Source organism: Dromiciops gliroides, chromosome 6 (genome assembly GCF_019393635.1).
Source record: "Dromiciops gliroides isolate mDroGli1 chromosome 6, mDroGli1.pri, whole genome shotgun sequence".
In the NCBI taxonomy this organism is placed as follows: domain Eukaryota; kingdom Metazoa; phylum Chordata; class Mammalia; order Microbiotheria; family Microbiotheriidae; genus Dromiciops; species Dromiciops gliroides.
In genome coordinates this window covers 139,172,820-139,194,821 of record NC_057866.1, presented here as the reverse complement: position 1 = coordinate 139,194,821, position 22,002 = coordinate 139,172,820, and the positions used below count along the sequence as shown (strand labels likewise).

General features: G+C 34.9%; 1 protein-coding gene across 1 annotated transcript in view; it reads left to right on the top strand.

Annotated features, from left to right (window-relative positions):
• Positions 1-22,002, top strand: part of UBA6 (ubiquitin like modifier activating enzyme 6) — a 70,718-nt gene that overhangs the window by 9,911 nt on the left and 38,805 nt on the right. Inside the window, exons 3-11 of the mRNA XM_043970855.1 lie at positions 2,292-2,386; positions 2,626-2,654; positions 2,810-2,904; positions 3,731-3,842; positions 5,876-5,956; positions 12,459-12,581; positions 17,716-17,839; positions 18,683-18,786; positions 21,674-21,736. Coding sequence (XP_043826790.1) covers positions 2,292-2,386; positions 2,626-2,654; positions 2,810-2,904; positions 3,731-3,842; positions 5,876-5,956; positions 12,459-12,581; positions 17,716-17,839; positions 18,683-18,786; positions 21,674-21,736 — 826 coding nt within the window. The remainder of the gene's footprint in view (positions 1-2,291; positions 2,387-2,625; positions 2,655-2,809; positions 2,905-3,730; positions 3,843-5,875; positions 5,957-12,458; positions 12,582-17,715; positions 17,840-18,682; positions 18,787-21,673; positions 21,737-22,002) is intronic.

Below are 22,002 nucleotides of genomic sequence, written 5' to 3'. Positions count from 1 at the left end.
AAGCTCAAGTGAAATAATATTTGTAAAAATGCTTAGCATAGTGCCTGGCACATAGTAGGCATTGTATAAAATGCTTATTATCTTGCTTTTTAAAAAAAAAATTAATCATAAAAGTATTTTATTATTTTCTAGTTACATGTAGAGATAAAAACATTTGTTTTTATAAGATTTCTAGTTCCAGATTTTTCTCCCTCCTTCTCCCCACCCTAAGACAGCAAGAAATCTGATATTGGTTATATATGTACAATCATATTAAACATTTCTGCATTAGTCATGTTGTGAAAGAAGAGCTTATTCTCTTTCTCCTCCCTCCTCATTCTACCCTTCCCACACCCTTGCAATAGCCAATCATTTGCCCAAGTCTTATTGAGTCTACCTCAGTAATATCACATACATCCTCTTTTCTCTATTCACGGGACCACCACCCTATTTCAGACCATCATCACCTCTTATGTGGACTGTTGCAACAACACAACAAGCATTTATTAAGTACCTATTATGTTCTTAATACTAGGTGCCAAGGATACAAATACAAAAAATGAAATAGGTCCTCCCCTCTAAGAGCTTGCATCCTCTCTAGGGAGAAAACATATAAACATGTAAGTATATACAAATACAAAATAAATACAAGGCAGGGACAGCTAGGTGGCGCAGTGGATAGAGCACCGGCCCTGGAGTCAGGAGGACCTGAGTTCAAATCCGGCCTCAGACACTTAACACTTACTAGCTGTGTGACCCTGGGCAAGTCACTTAACCCCAATTGCCTCACTATAAATAAATAAATACAAGGCAATTTTGGGAAACAGGTACTCCCTGCTGGAGGAATCAGGAAAGATCTTCTATAGAAATTGGTATTTGAACTGTACTTTGAAAGAAATTAGGGAATCCAAAAAGTATGGGGGTCAGGAGGTAAATGCATTCTAGGTATGAGGTCTAGGAAATAGAGCATTGTATGTGAGGACCACAAGAAATACATTTTGACTAAACAATATAACCTAATATTCTCCTACTTGATCCCTTTTCGTCTATTCTCTTACCTCTCTAGTTCATCCTCCATACAATTCCCAAATTTATGCTTCTGATCTGACTGTCTGAACTCTATTCGAACTGTCACTTCTCTGTTCAGAAATCTTCAGTGGTTTCTTCTTGTATCTAGGATGAGTCATAAATCATATAGAATATAAAACTTGACATTTAAAGTCTTCTCAATGTGACTTCATTCTTCCTTCTGGTCTAATTTTCTATTACTCGTTTTCATGTGTTCTCTATTCCAGTTAGTTGTTTCTTACAAACAACTTTATATGTCTTTGTATGATCCCCCATGCTTGGAACTCACTAACTTCCTTCAAAGCTGCCTCTTTCAGGATCCTCCCCCTTGTTGCCACTCTTGCCTTCTTGATATTACTTTGTATATACTTTGTATTTACTTATGTGACATAATGTATTTCCTGCCACTAAGTAAAATATAATTCACTTGAGAGCAGAGATTCTCTGGTTTAATTCCTTAGTTCCTACACTGAGCACTTTATTCATAGGCACCTAATAAACGTTTATTGAATTAAATTAATAAACAAGGCCATTATCTTAAAGAAATGGTACCTAGGATTATGGGAGCACAAATTTAGAGTTGGAAGGTATCTCAGTGGTCATCTAGTCCAACTTTCTAACAGATTAGGAAACATGGCAGAGTCTGAATTTGAACCCAGGTTCCTTCAACTCAAATCCAGTGCTCTTGCCAACATACATCAGTATTCATTGTGTCACAGTTTTGTAGCTAAACTCTTACCTGCTAGTTTTAGTGATTTTATATATAATATTTTTCAAGTTGTAAATATTCAATTTTTCCTTTTTATAACTAACTTAAAAACTAAGACTTCTGGGGGGCAGCTAGGTGGCGCAGTAGATAAAGCACTGGCCCTGGATTCAGGAGAACCTGAGTTCATGTCCAACCTCAGACACTTGACACTACTGTGTGACCCTGGGCAAGACATTAACCTTCATTGCCCTGAAAAACAAAAACAAAAACAACATAAAAAGTAAGACTTCTTAACTATTATATGATGCATGCAAGTTCCTTTTTATCATTTCTTTTGATTAGGTTATTAGTTTTAAAAATTAAGTGACAGTTTTAAATTATGTTAAATGTAATTCATAGGAACTTAATAATCAGCTGATGAAAAAAACAGTTGTTTTTTTCTTCTGAAATTTTAAATTCAATTTTAGAAGTTTAAAGAAAGGGTGCTTTTCTTGATAAGCTTTTTTTTCCCTCCAATATTTTTCATACTTTGTAGTCGACAAAGGTACGTTCTTGGAGATTCAGCGATGCAGAAGATGGCCAGATCCCATGTTTTCTTAAGTGGCATGGGTGGACTTGGTGTGGAAATTGGTAAGTTTTATTTTAATGTGTATTTGGGACACTATGGTCCCAAAGTACTTTTCACAATTTTAAATGTGTTTTTTCAACTTAAATTTTATTTTGCTTAAAAGTTTTAAAAAAATGTTCCACCAGATATTGATTGTCCCATGTATACCTCCCAAAATTTTTGTAAATTCTCTCTTTAAGTAGATGATGAGTTAGCTACTTCTCCTGAATGTTCCCAATAATTTTTTTCTTTTCCATTTCAGCTAAGAATATTGTTCTTGCTGGAATCAAGGTATGTTAAGAATTGTACATGACAAGAATTATTTGTTATAACTTTGTTCTTGTTCATTAAATTATTTATAACTGGTTTAAGATTGTTTCCCCTCAACATTACATTTATTTTTTAAATTTCTTCTTCTTCTTTTTCTTCTTCTTCTTTTTTTGAAGGCACTTACAATTCATGATACAAAGCAATGCCAAGCATGGGATCTAGGAACCAACTTCTTTATCTGTGAAGATGATGTTGTAAATAGAAGAAACAGGTCTGGACAAATTTTATTATTTGATTCCTCTACTATGTATTTTTGTATTTCCATAATTCAGAAGGACTGGAGCATTTTAATCCATAATTAGCTATAAAGTCTTAACAGTACTGATTATTTAGACTTTCTTTACTAATGTTAATTTGCCTAACTTTCAGCATTTTCATATGAATGACTGAATTTCTGAAGGGTGAGGGAAACATTTATCTTACTCATACTAGTTAGAGCCTCAAAATCTAGTCCTATACAGGGAATTCCCATTCATTTTTAACAGTGATATAAAGAGGTCTCTCAGAGCTGTGACCATATCTTTTGAAATTGTGTGACTATTCAATATTGCCAAATTAAGTGATACTATTGGAGCACCGGCCCTGGAGTCAGGAAGATCTGAGTTCAAATCCAGTCTCAGACACTTGACACTTATTAGCTGTGTGACCCTGGGCAAGTCACTTAACCCCAATTGCCTCACCAAAAAGAAAAGTGATACTATGTATTTCTCAAGTTGTTTTTGTAATTCTGATGCTTTTAAACTTTTTATTAAAAGTTCCCATGAGGGGCAGCTAGGTGGTGCAGTAGACAGAGCAGTGGCCCTGGAGTCAGGAGTACCTGAGTTCAAATCCAGTCTCAGACACTTAACACTTACTAGCTGTGTGACCCTGGGCAAGTCACTTAACCCCAATTGCCTCACTTAAAAAAAAAAGTTCCCATGAGCTTTCAATATTTCATTGATATTATTGAAGTGTTTCATTAGGTTCTCTCTCTATCTACTTATATATAATATGTGCAGTTTACATTCAGTAGACAAATTATGTCATTTTTATTTCAGGGCTGAAGCTATACTTCATCACATTGCAGAGCTAAATCCATATGTCCATGTCACATCATCTTCTGTCCCTTTAGATGAAACAACAGACTTCTCTTTCCTAAAACAGTATCAGGTAAGTGCTTATTAGGTAGGCAATTATATTTAATGTTGGTATAATTCAAAATAGTGTTTAAGTGGTCATATAGCAAAATCCATTTAATTAAAATATAATGGGCCAGAAAAAATAGCTTGGAATCATGTTCAGTTAAGCCAATGATGTTTTTATTAAAAAGCTAGGACTTTACTCAATCTTTTAACTCAGTCATGTTTTAACTTTTTAAATGGCAATTCTTGAAGTATCCTTTGGATTTCATCTTGTGAGCCACATCTATACCAGCAGTACTATGGGAATTATCTAGGAACTTGGTGGAAAGCACCTCCTTGAAACAAATCATCACAGTGGACAACCTGTGCTTGATTGTTTGTACTTTAATCTCCCCAGAAATTCATTACATTTAAAAATTTGCACTAATACATTATAGTTAAACGGGGTGGGGGGAGAATTCCTTTTATTAACTTATCATTGCCATGGGGTAGTTATCCCCAAACTGTATGAGGTCTGCTCTGGGATCTAGACCTAAGTCAGCTCATAAGAATATAATGCTTGATTTGTTCTTCATTACAAAATATCTGGAAAAATAATTTACTGTTTAGTTTACTACAGCCTATACTTTATGATATTTATCAATCTTCATTTAAAAGATTCTACCTATTAATTATGGATTATGGGGGGCAGCTAGATGGCAGAATGGATAGAGTACCGCCCTGATTCAGGAGTACCTAAGTTCAAATCTGGCCTCAGACACTTGACACTTAACTAGCTGTGTGACCCCCCCTGGGCAAGTCACTTAACCCCCATTGCCCCACAAAAAAACAAGCAAACGAAAAAAAAATTATGGATTATGACTTTGGAACTTATAGAAAAGTAGAAGACAGTTCTTGGTCTCAAGGATCCTCTAACCTGTGATGAAATAACTAAAGAATGTTTTATTTGGTTTATACTGTCTTGCAATGTATTTTTGTATCAGAATGTATATATAAAAGCCTGTTGCATAAATATATGGATATACACTAACATAGAATAGTTGTGTGTGTGTGTTCTTGTGAAATTTACTCCCCTCCTAACTTTTTACCATTATTACACATTACTTCTCTTTGTGTACATTCCCAAACTCCATATGCCTTCTCCCTCCATAGATTTGTGTGGCTTATCTCCCATGCCTGGAATATGCTCTTTCCTCCTCATTTCTTCTCAGATTCCTCATCCTCCCTTCAAGACTCAGGTCAAATGCCACTTCAGTGAAATTTTGTCTCATTCCCTCAGCTTGAATTTTCCCAGAGTACTTTGTTTAGATCTTCCCTGTCACTCCTTATCTTGTATCCTATTTATCTGCATGTGTGCTCCCTAATAGAATATAAATTCCTTAAGGACAAGGACTGTCAGTTTTTCTCTCTGTATTCCTACCACCTTGCTGATAATAGATGCTTAATAACTACTTGTTTAGTGGAATTTAGTTATTTATCCTCACCTATGGATCTAGTTTCTAGATAAGCAAATAACCTTGAGGTCAAGTAGAAATCCTTTGTAATAAATAAGTAAGGTGTTAGTGCTAGCATTTACATGTTTTTGTTTATCAAACGTGTAGGATAGTACAAAATAAACTATATGTATAAAAGTAGAATTGATATGTTGGAATCTTTGAGAGTCAGTTGTCTTTCTGAAAGTATAGATTAGACAATAAGATTCTTCCCAGAGAGAGAAAACTTAAATGTAAGTAGCTTATTTTAGATGAAAGAGTACTAGGAAAACCCAAGTTCTAGCCATGATTGTGTGAACTTAGGAAAGTTCACCTCTCTGATACCTCTTTTTTCTCTTTAAAACCAGTATAATACCCTATTGGTATTTCTGTTTGCTTTACTATTCCCTACTCCTGGATATGGTGACTTTAGGGAGGGAAGGATGAAACCTTTTTCCCAAGATGTATTTTCAATTTATAAAATGCAGGGGTGTACCTAAAGTCAGAAATTGTATGCATATACAGAAATGTTGCTTAGGGAATTAAGATAAGCTTTCTAGCATTTAATTTCATGTTTCTTTCTCAACAGTGTGTGGTATTGACTGAAATCAGACTTCCTTTGCAGATGAAGATCAATGACTTTTGCCATGCTCAGTACCCATCTATTAAGGTAATGCTAGCCAATTTAAATGTGTATAGTCAGAAACACAAAAAGACATTTCTACCATTGAAACCTGTTATTGTTCATTTAGTTGTGCAAGAAATTAACGACATTATGAAAACCAGATATAAAATGGATGGGGTGTCCGTGCCATGTTCATATACATGCTATCATTAAAATAAAGGACTTTGATTTCTAGGTAGATTGCTGAAACTAATAAATTATTAATTTTGGAGATATAGAAGATGATTTTCTGGCCTCAAACATAGAATGTTTCCTGGGACTGTTTTTCCTACAATTAAATATATGTTGTGTGATCTTTTTACCATTTTGTGCTGCAAAATAAGAAATAGAACCTTTCATTATTGGATTTAACTAAGAAATTGTTTATCAGATTGTAAGTCGATTCTTAATAGCAGTATGTGTTTAAAATCCATATGGCAGTCTTTTTAACAAACTATCTTGAAACAGTAAGGATTGAATATACATTGAACATGAGTATAAAACTTTATGTCCTGTCTGTACTTTTTTTTTTTGACCCAACGTTAAACACTACTGTAAGTTACTTTTTGGTTTGGTAATATTTAATTTTTGAAAAGTGTTCTTCTAATTCTTGTTTTCTCCCATCACCTTAATTTTTTTTTGTATACTTTAAGGGATAAGAATATTCTGATATCAGAAACTATTCCACGTAAAATTTGTTTATGAATTCATCTTGAAAAATACTAATAAATAAGTTTGAGAACAATAGAAAAAAATATCATGGAGATCTATTTTACTTTATTGTTTCAGAAAAACAACTAATTTTAATTGTAGCATTTTCTTTTTACATCAGTCATTTGCCATTATCATTTAGTATTGAACCCTCCTCTGTAACAATAAAAAACAGTTAAGTATAAACTAATACAACAACTGGATCTAACTGTGTATATAATATTCTACCCTTTTAGTCCCCTACCTCTCTAGAGGAGGAAGTTATGTTTCATTAAAAGTTCTCTAAGACAAAGATAAGTTAATTACTTAGAAAGTAGTGCGTTTAGTGCTCTTTTCCTTTATAGCCAATCCTCAGCTTTCACAGGAGTAATATTCCTTGAAAACCATGTAAAAGTTAAAAATGCTAGAAATAAGAGAAAAAGGGGGTTAGCTTCCTGTGCCCACTAAAAACTAAACTTTCACTAGAGACTACTGCGAATACACTTTTCTGCATATTTCTTTATAACAAAATATTAATTCTGATAATATACACTTTCCCCACCGCAATAACTATGAAATAACCCATAAAATACAGTACCCAAAATAAAATTGGTGACATACCAAACATTTTTAACCAGTAATTCCCTAGAATTCTATGACCTTTTGTGCTAACATCTCAAAAATTATAATAAACCATACTGATTTCAGACAACATATACTTTTCATAATGCATGAGATCTATAGTACATAAATATTATAGCAAATAGGATGCTTAAAACTGTGTCAAATAGGGCAGCTAGGTGGCACAGTGGATAAAGCGCCAGCCCTGGATTCAGGAGGACCTGAGTTCAAATGTGGCTTCAGACACTTGACACTTACTAGCTGTGTGACCCTGGGCAAGTCACTTAACCCTCATTGCCCCCCCGCGTGTGACACCCCCCCAAAAAAAAAAAAAAAAACCTGTGTCAAATAGTGGTGTGGGTGCATGGTCCTATATAACAGATCAATTATTTAACACCAAACTCACAGCTGATAGCGGCTGCAGATATTCCCACATGAAGTTTATCTTAACACTTTTATTTTCTCACTAAGCTATATCACTGACTGACTTTGCACACTTGAGCTTAGAGACCAAAGGACTTGCACTATTCTTTGGGATCCTAATTGCAACACAGAACTTGAATTTTAAAGGCAGTGAAAATATGCAGTGAAGGAAGGCATGAGCAGCTTTTTGCTCTACAGTGGTAGGGTGAACAAGACTAGCAAAGTAAAATAAACATCAAGCCTCTCTTTTTTTTTCTCTACTACACATAGCCACAAATACATATGGTTGCTAATGTGAAAGTGAAAATGAGGTTACTAATAAAATCATGCTAATTGCTTAAAGTCATGAAAGTCAAAAGTGCAAATGTTGAGGGTTGGCTGTACATTGTTGTAGTTAGTAATCATTGTCTACATTGTTTTCCTAATGCTACTTACCTCACTCTGTTTCAGTTTATTCATTTCTTCCCATTTTTCTCTGAATTCCTTATACTTATAATTTCTTACTATGCAATGATGGTCCAGTACATTCATGTGCCTTAGTTTATTCAACCATTTCCCTCTTCTCATTTTTCCTTTGCCATCACAGAAAATGTTATAAATATTTTGGCATATTTTGGATCTTTCTGTCAAACAGGGTTATTATTGGTCAAAAGAACTTAGTGATTTCTTTCACATAATTCCAAATTGTTTTCCAACATAATTGAGCCAGTTCACAATAGTATATTAGTGCCTGTCTTTCCACAACCCTCTGAGTATTGACTTTCCATCTTTTGCCTTCTTAACAAATTGTTGGTGGGTGTTTACATGAAATCTCAGAATTAATTCAGCAATTACTTCTTTTATTAGTGATTTAGAGCATTTTCATATGATCATTGATAGATACTTCCTTCTTTTGAAACTATTGTTACTCTTTGATCACTTATCTTCCAGGGAATAATACCTAGGTCTTATATGTTTGAATCATTTTCTACTATGTCCTCACATTAGACTTTTATCAGTAATATTTGATGGAATTTTCTTCCTGTTCTTTTTTTATTTTAGATGTCTTTTGTTTATGCAAAAGCTTTTTTCATTTTATGTATTTAAAGTTGTCTGTTCTTTCTCTTATTATCATTTCTATCCCTTGTTTGGTTAAAAAGTTTTCAACTAGCCATAGTTGTATAAAATTCTTCCTTCTCTCAAGTTGTTTTTCTTTTAAATTATGTTGCCCTTTATATTAGGTTACATATCCACTTGGAGCTTATTGTGATGCAAAATTCTGCTCTAAAACTAATTTCAGTCATAGTACTTAGGAGTTTTTCCAAAAGTTTATAATTAAATTCGTAGTTTTATTCCAAGTAGTATATGTTCTTGGGTTCGTCAACCCTAGTTTTCATGTTTTTAACTAATACCAAGTAGTTTTGATAATTGTCACTTTATTATATAATTTTTGGTCTGATAATACTCTGCTACCTTTAATAGTAAAAGTCTTGCAGATGGGCCACAATTTGACATTGTTGGGAAACTGGTATAGCGGATAGAGTGGTGGCCATAAAGTCAGGAATTAGACAATCAGCAAATATTTATTAAATTTCAGCTGTGTGCTAGGCACTTCTTACTAATCCAGGGACCTTTGATGAGCCACTTAATTTCTCTGAACCTTATTTTCCTTATTTGTCAAATGGAGATGCCCATAGCACCTACCTCACAGAGTTGATACTTTACAGACCTTAAGGTGTCTTATAAATGTTAGCTGATATTTATTATTAAGCAAACACCTTTCCCTTAGAATTTAAAACATGAATTAGATAAGTGAACAAGACCATGACCCAGACTAATGATAAACTCAAATTGATAAACTAGTAGAAATGCTCCAAAGTAATAATGGGTACCAGGATATATTTGAATTTAAAATATCTTATGTAAGTATGCAAGAAAAGTGAGAAGTAATAAATCACTGTCTACAAAGGATGTTATCTGCTCATGAAAACTTGCAGTCAAGTTCTTAGTATTAAAGAATTGGAACTTGAAAATAGAATTTGCCATGGATAGTATCTCAACATATAATCTTAGAATTAAATGTGTTGATGTGTTATATTTTTTATTTAGTTTAGGAAACTTCTTATTTTACTACCTAGGAGTTACTTGTCAGCTAGGAAAAGAAAACAGCCTTCTTTTGTTTCCATATTCTAAAGCCCCAAAACCTAAGTTTCAAAATTGTCTTTGCTCCTCATACGCAGTTTAAAATGTCATCTTTTTAGATCATTAGGGAATTGATTCTTATCTCATCCTATCTTCTGCTACCCCATACAACACATAGTATGGGTTCTTATGAACCCAAATATCAAATTATTTTAAAAGTACCAGTAAAGCCCCGCAAACAAAAAAAAACCCTTCCATCTTGACAAATAAAAAAGCTTGAACACTTTTGTTAAAAAAAATTTTTCGTGTACCTTAATGATTAATTTAAATTATATTATGCAATATGCTACTCTGAATTTGCAATTCCTTAAAGAAAAAGAAATTTATTTTTAAGATGTGTGATGACATTTATGGTTCTCATTTATGCCAAGTGTGGATCTGACTTGAGAAATAGATGGAGGACTGGGTCTAGAGTCAGGAAGACTTGAGTTCAACTATGGCCTCAGACACTAGCTGTGAGACCCTGGGCAAGTCTCTGTCTGCCTCAGTTTCCTCATCTGTAAAATAGGAATAATAGCACCTACCTCACAGGGCTGTTGTGAGGATCAAATGAGATAATAATTATAAAGCATTTAGCATAATACCTGGCACATAGTAAGTGCTATTTAAATGGTAGCTATAATAATAATAATTATTATAATAATAATTATTATTATTATCATTGTCATTATCCCACTTCTACTTGTATTCTATATAATTATACTGTCAACTTTACTAGCACCTACTTTTTCCCCTTGTCTTTAACCTCATCTTTTACTGGATATGTAGGTGTCCTGTTTTCTTTTCACTTGACTCAGCAGAATTAAGTCAGGGGTGACAGGGTATCTTGAGATAGAAGAATCTGTGTTATGTATTTGAGTGTATGAGCCATGTTTCTCTAATGGCAAATTTAAGACATTTTGAATTTTTGCTTTGCAAATTTGAGGTAGATTTATGTTACTAATTGAAGATGTAGTTATAAAATGTTTTTTTTTTTTAAGTACTACAACCAATCACATACCCAGAGTTTTGACAGCTAAACCAATGGATGTACAAGTAGATTTTTCTTTATGATTTACTTGTTCCAAAAGAAATCCTTTGGTATAAAAAAAAATTAAGGGGTGAAAAAAAGGAGTACATGGAGAGAAGAGGAAAGGGATGGTGGGATGGGGTAAATTACATTACATAAAGAGGCTCAAAAAACCTAATACAGTAGAGGGAAGGGAGGGAGGAGTGAGCATTGTTTTTCCCTTATTCTCATCAGATTTGGCTCAAACATAAACACTCATTTGGATAAAGAAATTTATCTTACCCTATAGGGAAGTAGAAGGGTAAGGGGGAATAAAGGTGGGGGTCACTGATAGAAGGGAGAGCAGAAGCCAGAAAGGAAAGGGCAAAAGGAATCTATAACCCTTAATTCTGAGATTGTCTTGGGAGTGTCCAAGATTATTTATGCACATACCTTTAAAACAGAGATAATGGTGGTGGGAGCTGCCAACTCCAGGAGCTATTACCTAGAATCTATGGCCATGGAAACAGAGAAGTTCCTTCTGAACCCAATCATTTACAACTATCTCATGGACAATTGGATGAAAATGTTCACTTTGTACACATGAGCATATTGCTGAGTTTTTTAGTAAGGACTGGAAAGCCATATGATTTACAATCCTGTCCTCAGGAGAGATACAACAAGAGTCCCTGAATCTGGAGAACATAATGAACTGCATCTTTTACACTATCTTTAAGAAAATCTTGGTTCATAAATTGCTGCTGTGAAAGTGATATAATAATTGTGCCTTTTGTGGAACTCTGGTACATGGCTGCTTAACAAAATGAAGAGGTTTAATCTGTAGAAAATAGAAAAAACTCATCAACACATTTTGGTGCCTGCTACATAACATCCACCCTGAAAGTAAATTTGGTGCCATACAGTAATCTACACTCCAAGGAATAGTCCTTAACACACACAAAGCATTGAACAATGTAAATGTCCATAGGACATAGCAATACCATGAGAATTACCGAGAAGCTAAAACATTTGCAGCATGTATCAACACTGCCATATTGCCACCTTTTAAAGGCATTGTAAGTCTCATAGATTTAGTTGTACTTTCACATTATGTTTCTGAGTGTATTGCATTATGGTAATATTTGATGATTACTTCACTGTAATTGCTGAATCTCTGGCTAATTACAAATTTGATAGCACTTAAGGGGCAGCTAGGTGGCTCAGTGGATAAATCACCAGGCCTGGATTCAGGGGGACCTGAGTTAAAATTCAGCCTCAAACACTTGACACTTACTAGCTGTGTGACCCTGAGCAAATCACTTAACCCTCATTGCCCTGCAAAAAAAAAGAAAAGAAAAGAAAAGGGTAGCACTTAAGTCTATTTGAATAGCTTATGCTTCATTGCTTGGGCTGTGTCCAGTATATTAAGAACTAATCACTATTAAACATATGACTTAGCCAGTTTAAAAAAAAAAAAAAGATGCTTTGCACTGTTTTTCTTCTGAGGTGGTCATAAAAAAAAGCATTTTGCAATCTGTAAAGCATAATGTTAATATGAGCTAGTGCTGTTTGAGAATGAGCTTGTATTTATGTCTTATTTTGCAGTTCATCAGTACAGATGTATTTGGGATTTGGTCACGTTTGTTTTGTGATTTTGGTGAAGAGTTTGAAGTACTCGATACATCAGGAGAAGAACCAAAAGAAATCTTCATTTCAAACATAACACAAGTAAGAGATTGAATTTCATACAACTAAGATTTATGTTATAATTTTTGAATACTTGTTAATTTGACGTGATTATCTTTAATGTGATAGAGATAGATGAAGGATATTAGAGAGAATTATTTTACTGTAATAACGCATTCACTTCTCTGCTAAAATCTTACACTGGAACCTGGTAACATGGAGGTTAGTTTCCCTACGTACTTGAAGATTTATGTAGTAAAATACAAGCTTTTACAGGTACTGCTCCTGAAAGTTATAGACATGGCTACAGATAGTATGTCTGTCATCACATGACAAATCTAGCCTAAGTTTGTTGGAGAGGCTCCTGTCCAGAAGGTTGAACACCAAGTGATGTTTTTATTAGCCTCAGCCATTCATAAGTATAATCTGTTGTGTGTTGTGATCTGAATTAGTGGAGGTTGTAGGTGTACCACTGAAACCACAAATTCTTAAAGGATTCATCAGTTCTTTTTAAATCTCTTTCAGTAGAAGGCTATTCTGTTGAATTGAACATAATCTAAATTTTCCTTCAATGATGTTTTGTACTCAACATGCCATCACTGTTTTGTTTGCCAGGTTGTTGTTTTATTGTTTGGTTTTTTTAATGTGGCAGTTAGTCTGTCCTTCATTACATATGTCATTACATTGTGTGTGTGTATTTATGACATTTCATATTCTAAGTCTATTATGTTAAATCAGAGAAAGGATTTTAGAAATGACCTGATCTAGCACTCTTATTCTAGGAAGGAGAAAATAAACCAAAATCACACAATAAAACAGAATAAAGCACAATAAAATAAAATGGAATGATAAAATTGAAGTGACCTCAGCAGCCATCTAGTCCAAACATATCCAGAAGGTGCTTCTATTATAATGTACTTAAACTGTGTTCATCCAACCTCAGCTGGACGACCCCTAATGAGAAGAGAACCCACTTATTGAGGCAGCAGATTCCACTTTTGGATAACTTTAATTGTCAAAGCACTTTTTTTCCCCTGACATTATGCCTCAGTTTGCTTCAGTCTTTCAGATTCTTGGAGACTGCTATCAGATCTCTTCAAGACCCGAGACTTCTCTTTTCCAGGCATCCCTAGATCCTTCATCCTCATGTCATGTGGAGCCATAACTCTACACTACGGTCTCTATCTTATCAGTATCTTTCAACAATGGTGCCCACAATTGTGTCATATTCCAGATGTGGTTTGACTGGGGTAGGGTATAAGAGGGACCATCACATCCTTATTCCTGGAACCCTTGTCTTTCTTCATGCAGCCTAAAAGAACATTACCTTTTCTTTGCTGCCACATCATGCCCCCAGATCTTTTTGAGAAAAGCTTCTGTTCAGTCATGCTTCTTCCATTCTGTACTTAAAGAATGAAATTGTTTTTTCAACCCAAAGACTTGACAGCTATTTCTCTTAACTTTATTTAAATATCAGCTCATTGCTCTAACATTCAGGATCGTTTTTGACTCCTAACTCACATCTGATATGTTATCTATCCCTTACAGTTTTTATCTTCATAGCTCTCTCAAACACACTCCCTTCACTCCTCTGCCACTCACCAACCTGCTGCAGGCCCTTATCTCCTCATCCCTGGACTATTGTAGATGCCTGCTTGTTGGCCTCCATGCCACAAGACTCTCCCCACTTGAGTGGATTCTCCATTCTGCATGACCTTGTCCCTCTGCTACTCAGTCAACTCTTTGGCTCCCTATCACTTCCTAGAATCAAATATAAAATTATCTGTTTGTTATTCAGAGCCCTTCACAACTGCCCCTCCCACTAATTCTTTCCAATCTGCTTATATCTTATACACACACCCCATCCTCCCTCCGTGAACTCTTTAATTCAGTGGCACAAGCTATCTTGCTGTTCCTTACACAAAACACTCTTTTCTCCCAACTCCATACATTTTCACTAACTCTCCTCCATGTCTAGAATTCTCCTCCTCCTCATCTCTTCCTGGATTATAGTACCTTCTATAGGAAGCCTTTCCTTATCTGCCTTAATTCTAGTGTCTTCCTTTTGTTGATTATTTCAGTTTATTCTGTATGTAGCTTATCTGTACATGGTTGTTGGCATGTTGTCTCCCATATCAGATTGTGAGTTCCTCAAAGGCAGGGAAATTTTTTTTTTTTTTTTTTTTTGGTGAGGCAGTTGGGGTTAAGTGACTTGCCCAAGGTCACACAGCTTGTAAGTGTTAAGTGTCTGAGGCCGGATTTGAACTCAGGTACTCCTGACTCCAGGGCCAGTGCTCTATCCACTGCGCCACCTAGCTGCCCCCAAAGGCAGGGAATTTTAACCCAATATGTGACATATATTAAGCTCTTCATAAGTGTTCATTTTGGGGGCAACTAAAGTGGTGCAGTGGATAAAGCACCAGCCCTGGATTCAGGGGGACCTGATTTCGAATCTAGCCTCAGACACTTTACACTTATTAGCTATGTGACCCTGGGCAAGTCACTTAACCCTCATTGCCCTGCCCAAAAAAAAAAAAAAAAGCCCTTCATAAGTGTTCATTTCCAGACCAACTAACTCACAGTTTAGTGTTGTCTTGAAATTTAATGACCCTGCCCTCTATGTTTTTATCCAAGTCACTGATGATTTTATTAGAAAGTACAGGGGGCGGCTAGGTGGCGCAGTGGATAGAGCACCGGCCCTGGAGTCAGGAGTACCTAAGTTCAAATTCGGCCTCAGACACTTAACACTTACTAGCTATGTGACCCTGGGCAAGTCACTTAACCCCAATTGCCTCACCAAAAAAAAAAAGAAAGAAAGCACAGATTCCTGAGCTAGTACACTGGAAAACTTCCAGATTGACAATGAACCATTAACAGCTATTCTGAATCTGTCCAATTGACCTGTTACAAATTCACCCAGCTGTCTTATTATTCAGAATACGTTTCTCCATCTTGTACACAAGAATGATATGAGATACTTTCTCAAATGTTTCTAGGTAACCTATAGGTATAACATGCTTCTGATCTGCTCATTTAGTAACCCTATCAAAAAAGGAAATAAGGTTAGTTTTGCATGACCTGTACTTGATGAAGTTGTGTTGTATCCTCGTAATGACCACTTATTAAGGTAGTAAAATCACTCTCACCAACCTATATAGTTTGAAAATTATATTCTTCCCCTTTTTTAAAAATTAAAAAAATTTGCCCTTCCCCATTCTTTTGTTTTTGTTTTGTAGGGCAGTGAGGGTTAAGTGACTTGTCCAGGGTCACACAGCTATTAACTTCCCCATTCTTTTACAGTTTTTATGTTGCATGGTTTTTCACAGAGTATTGACAATAACATAATGGTAGAAGCAATATTCTAACCCCTTCCCTATGTAAGTCAGGCTAATTTTTCCTTAATATGTAGTGAGACATCTTTGAGTCTTGGTTGACTGAGGGAACTAAGGCTCAGGCTATTGACATCACTTTGCTTGGTCGACCACAGTGAGCAACTCAGACGGAAAAGCTCAACCAAATCTATTCAGTATGCCTTTGATGCCAGTCCTTGTTGAATAGTCTTCTCTAGCTATGACTGAGTAAATTGTTTGTTAATTGTCAAATGACTTTCAAATGTCTGATTTCTTTCCAGTTTTAACCTAAATTACAAGACAACTGGTCTAAATCAGGCCCAGCCTGCAATACAAAGTAGTCGTGTCTTTTAATTATTTCACATCTGGGCATGTGATGTGAATTCATCAAGATTGACAATTAAGTGCTCTCTTACTATCCCCTTATTTGTACTGGGTTTCACCTCCTAAGTAGTCATTGTTGTTCTGTGGTTTTCAGGATAAAGATCATTCTCCTTAGCAGAATATTTTGTAGGACCATGCCACACTCTTATATTTATCCTTTGTTACCTGCTCTTGCTTCCATCTTCTGTGTATGCCTTTTTAAATTCTAATTTGGTTAGTAAATTCTACATGAATATACATTAGTCTCTTGTTCATATGTTTAAAATTTTGTTTTTGAGAGAATCTCATTCCTCCTAGACTTGACTTCCTCTGTAGACCAAGGGGTCTGCCTGTCATTCTTACCTTGAAATCTGGTTTACTGAATTCCATGATCTTTGTCCAACATTCCCCTTATCTACCACAAGCTATAGGAGGAAGGTGGTGACTACATCCCAAGCTTCCCATCATTTCCACCCAACAAGTTCCTCCTTTTTAATGTGAACTAGATTCAGTATAGAATTTCCCTTTATTAGCTCTTCCACTTTTTTAAGGGTGAAAATATCTATATAATTGATTTTCCTTTTTTTTTTTTAATTTCTCAAACTTTCCTAGGTTGCTTATTTCAGTTTTAATTAGCCCCAAAGTTAGGAATAACATCTTTGTTATCTAACAGATAATAAATTTCCTGTTCTTTAGTTTGGTCCTTGGTAGATCACAGTGGTAAAAAGAGCCAAACATAAAACTTTTTTAAATGGCTCTAGTAAACACATACCTTTTGTTACATACTTTTTTCTATATTGTCATTTATATAACCTTTCATCCAGTAATCTTCTTTAACTTCTCCAGGAAGTTAAAGTCCAATTTTTCAAACTGGACTCCAAAGTTACATGTATTAATTAGAATCTGATTAAAGTATAATTGGGTTAAAACTTCCTGTCACTCAAATTATATGGTTGTAAATACATCCATGTATATAATAGATGTTTTCTCTCTTCCTATTTTCAAGGGGGGGAAAAGAACATATTTGTAAAGGTTTGTAGTTAATTATGGTGACAGATTCTTTTTCTTTTTTCTATTATACTGTTGCCTAGTTGGTCTTTCATCAACCTGTCAGTTGTTTATTCTTTGTTGCTTTGTCAAACTACAGGCAAAATTCTCCAAATCCTTTTGGTTTTTTGCACTGGAATTTTGTTGTACTGGCCATTGAAGGATTTTTAAATGACTAGGCAAGAATTTGTACTAAAGATACTTGAGGATGGGCTTTGAAAGAGTTTCTTGGAGCAGCTAGGTGGCTCAGTGAATAGAGCACCGGCCCTGGAGTCAGGAGGACCTGAGTTCAAATTTGGCCTCAGACACTTAACACTTGCTAGCTGTGTGACCCTAGGCAAGTCACTTAACCACAATTGCCTCACCAAAAAAAAAAAATTCTTTCTTCATTAACATTCTGGCTAATTTATTTTCAGGCAAATCCTGGAATTGTAACTTGTCTTGAAAATCATCCACACAAACTTGAGACAGGAAATTTTGTAACATTTCGAGAAATAAATGGAATGGCAGCGTTAAATGGATCCACAAAACAAATAACTGGTGAGCTGATAGGATGTGTTCTAAATATGTAGATCGGTGATCTCATTAATGTAGGTTCTGATACCCTGCAATAGTAGAAATTGCAATTCATTCACCCTCTCAGCATTTGCAAGTCTTGTCCTCATAAATGTTCTACTTTAACATGCCAGGAACTTTCCTCTAAATCTCTTCATATTTCATGGATGACCAATGAAACATGGCCTGCCAGTTATTTTTTTGCTTCTACATATGTCTGACTCATTTCCTTTTCCATACAGTATCCTTTACACAACTTCTCTACAATTTGTCTTGCCTACTATCCACCTCTCCTTTGCCCTTTCAATGAACCACAGCTTGGTCCCTTAAGGATTGTGGTGCAACCCTACAGCATCGCTGGGAGAATATCAGTGTTGTAAAAGCAATACAGTCTTCTCAATGGATTCAATATGGAACAAGCCATCTCTAACATTTTTTACCCTTTAGTTTTCTATATAATCCTGCTATCGTTTTTTGGATATTATCAGATTGATCTAAATATAGAACAAACTTTTCCCCAAAATCTAACTTATGCTTGTGTACTGTAATTGATATTATTTTTAATTATACAAATACATTTTTCTTTAAGAGAAAGATGATTTAGGAGCATGATATACATTTTAATTTTTAAAAAATAACTTTAAAAATCTTTTGACATTGAGCTAAGTTATTATAAAACTTGATGGATAATTGCTTGAAGTAAAATATAGTTCAAAATTTAAAATCTGGTTTGATGCTTGAGATAAAGGAGAAATAAAGTTATGGGGTAAATGGTAATGCAGATATAAATCCTGTTTATGGTATGATGATTTCTCTATTTTTTTCCAGTGGTGTCACCATTTTCTTTCAGTATTGGTGATACTACAGAAATGGAGCCGTACTTACATGGGGGAATAGCTATTCAAGTTAAGACATCCCAAACATTTTCTTTTGTAAGTATTTTCTTCTGTTTCATACATGTTTATATTTTGTGGCTAAAAGAATACCTAATAAAAAAAAAGCAGAGTATCTTCAATTATTAGCTGACTAATTGGAGCTTCAACTAGAATCAGTTTTTGGTTTTGGTTTTGGTTTTTATCATTCTACATCAAGGAGAAGGAAATAAAAAACAAACTTTCCAGAATTTGCTTCTTTTTTAAGAAAACATTGCTAGGGGCAGCTAGGTGGTGCAGTGGATAGAGCACTGGCCCTGGAGTCAGGAGTATCTATCTGAGTTCAAATCTGGCCTCAGACACTTAACACTTACTAGCTGTGTGACCCTGGGCAAGTCACTTAACCCCAATTGCCTTAGTAAAAAAAAAAAAAAATTGCTAGGTGCTGTTCCAAAAGCAATTTGAATTCAAGTCAGTATCCTGCCTTCTGTTCTTGTAATACTACATTATAATAGTTGTCTGTTTGTTTGTTTTTACTGTGGTCCTAAGTCACTCAAATTCTGAATTGTGAACTAAAGAGCCAGCATGATATAGTTGAAAGAGTGTTAATTAGACTTGGAGTCAAGGACCTGACTGTGCTCCATATCACTTCTGTACCCTGGAACTCATTCTAAGCTTCAGCCTCCTTATAAAGAAATGGGTTAAGAATGGTTTCTATTATCCCACTTTAGTTCTATTTCCTATGAAATAATATTCTTTCTACTCTACTTATTATTTCAAGAGTTTGTGCTAATGTAATTTAAAAAAATGATTTTTCAGTAAATGTGAGGTACTTCCCAGAATCACTAGAGAGTTGAACTTGGATGTTTTAAAAAATCCATTTCAATACTGAATTTCTGTGTTGGAAAATAAGAATTTTGTGTTTGAACATTTTTAACCAGATATTTGTTAACGAGGATATTCCTTATGTTAGTCTTTTAATTAACATAGGTTTTACTCGGGGCAGCTAGGTGGCGCAGTGGATAGAGCACCGGCCCTGGAGTCAGGAGTACCTGAGTTCAAATCCGGCCTCAGACACTTAACGCTTACTAGCTATGTGACCTTGGGCAAGTCACTTAACCCCAATTGCCTCACTAAAAAAAAACAAACAAACAAAAAAACACACGTAAGTTTTACTCTATTTCCAAGAAATTTAACAAACCTACATACAAAATATGATGAAATAGGGAGATTCTAGAGCTAGATTTATATCCTATTATTCAGAAATTTAGCATAACTTAAGAATGTTTTTTTATTAACTACAAAGTAATATTATGCTTTTCAGTTAAATTTATCCATAAGTTTAATGGAAATGTTTGAAATATGTTCTTAAATCTTATGAAAGAATAATACAGGGAATGCATCTTTTGGGGAATAGGATAATGGTATTCCTGTGGGATTTATATGAATATGTTGTGTCTAAAGAAAAATATATTAATAGCCCTCTATTGAGACCAAGAAGAATATTTGTTTAATGTCAGGAACTTTCAGGACTTGGAAAAGCAATGTTGAAATGCATGAGAAAAATAGTCTAGGAGATATATACTGTATTGGCAAACTGGCACCTTAACTACATCTTAAAGGGGAAACAAAAGAATTCTGAGAGGTGAATTTGAGGAGAATAATGTATTTCAGACCTCCAAGAGCACTTATGGGAATGCATATCATTTTGACCTTGTGGAACAGCAAATAGTCAGATTTGGCCAGAATATAGAATTGCCTAAAAAGGAGTAATGTAAAGTAGGGTTGGGAAGATAGACTGGAGCTACATTGCAGAGTGCTGTAAGTGCCAAGCTGAGGAGAATTTAATCCTAGAGACCGTAGGAAGCCCCTGAGGATTTTTAAGGAGAGGAGTGATAGTGTCAGACCCACACCTAGGAATATTATTTTGCTGTCTTTGTGAAGGAGAAGGGAAAACCTGTAAGTAAGGAGACCAAGCAGATTGTTTCAGTTGTACAGGGTCAGGCAAGAGTTAATTAAGGTCTGAATTATACTGTGTAAGTAGATGGAAGAGTATAGATATGAGAGATGGTATGGAGGTAGAGTTAGCAAGGTTTGGTATCTAATCAGATAAATATAATGAAAGAGAAGGAGGAGTCAAGGATAACTCCAAGGTTGTAAGTCTGGGCAATTGGAATAAACTTAATATATGTTTGTTTTTTAAACAAACTGCATAATAACTTCACAGGTTACTCCTTTGTTCTTGTTTGTCAGTGGTTGAGTTCATAATACATGTAGATTATTTTTTGAAAAAGACTGGTTATAGACGCAGTCAGTGTACTGTAGAACAGTTGAGGTGATTGAGTCATCAATATGTAAGATATTTTTGTATAGGACATGTTAGGTTTGAGGTGCTGACAGCATGTATAGGCAGATGGGTTCAGCAGTTAGTTAGCAGTGAAGAACAGGAGTTCAAGAAAGAGAGTAGGGCCAGGCTAGTAGAGTTGGGAGTTATCTGGATAGAGATATTAACAGCAAGTGAAGGTAAAGAGAGGTTTCAAACTCCTGAAAAAATGGGAACATAATGAAAGGGGTTTTTTTTTATGTTATTCTTTCAATATATTATTTCATTGGGGCAGAAAATTCCCAATGAGGAAATTTCCTCTTCCAAAGCATACCAGCAACAATAGGGCACTCAGAAGTTCAGTGACTGGCCCAGAGTCACCTGGGAGGCTGGATTTGAATTCTTTCTTATTCTAAAGCCAGCTCTTTATTCCACTTATCCTCTCATTGATTTATATGGAAATTATTTCTTAGAACAGATAAAAAGAATATTTGTTATTTTCCTTTCTTTGTATGCTTTAACATGCATTTCTTCTGAAACTTTTTCGGTTATCTGATTCATAACAATATACTTTTTAAAAGCACTTTATCATTTGCTCTGATATCTTTTTTTTTTTCCTATCAGGAATGCCTGGAGAAACAAATAAAACATCCAACATGCCTTGTTGCTGATTTTAGCAAACCTGAGGTAATTAATACTTTAGGGGGAGAATGTATCTATATTAAAGTAGAATATACCTCTGTGTTCATGCAGATCTTACATTATCCCAAGAAATTATTAACTGCTCTTGTTTATATTTTCCTAGCAAAATCTTGGCTTTCTGCATAAATTGGGCCTTCAGCAAAACAGTTGTGTTGGTAGTCACCTAATTTTTTTTAAATATAAATCCATCAAATAAGTTTAGGTGATTTTTTATACTGTCACTTTAAAATTCTATAAAATATGTATGTTCC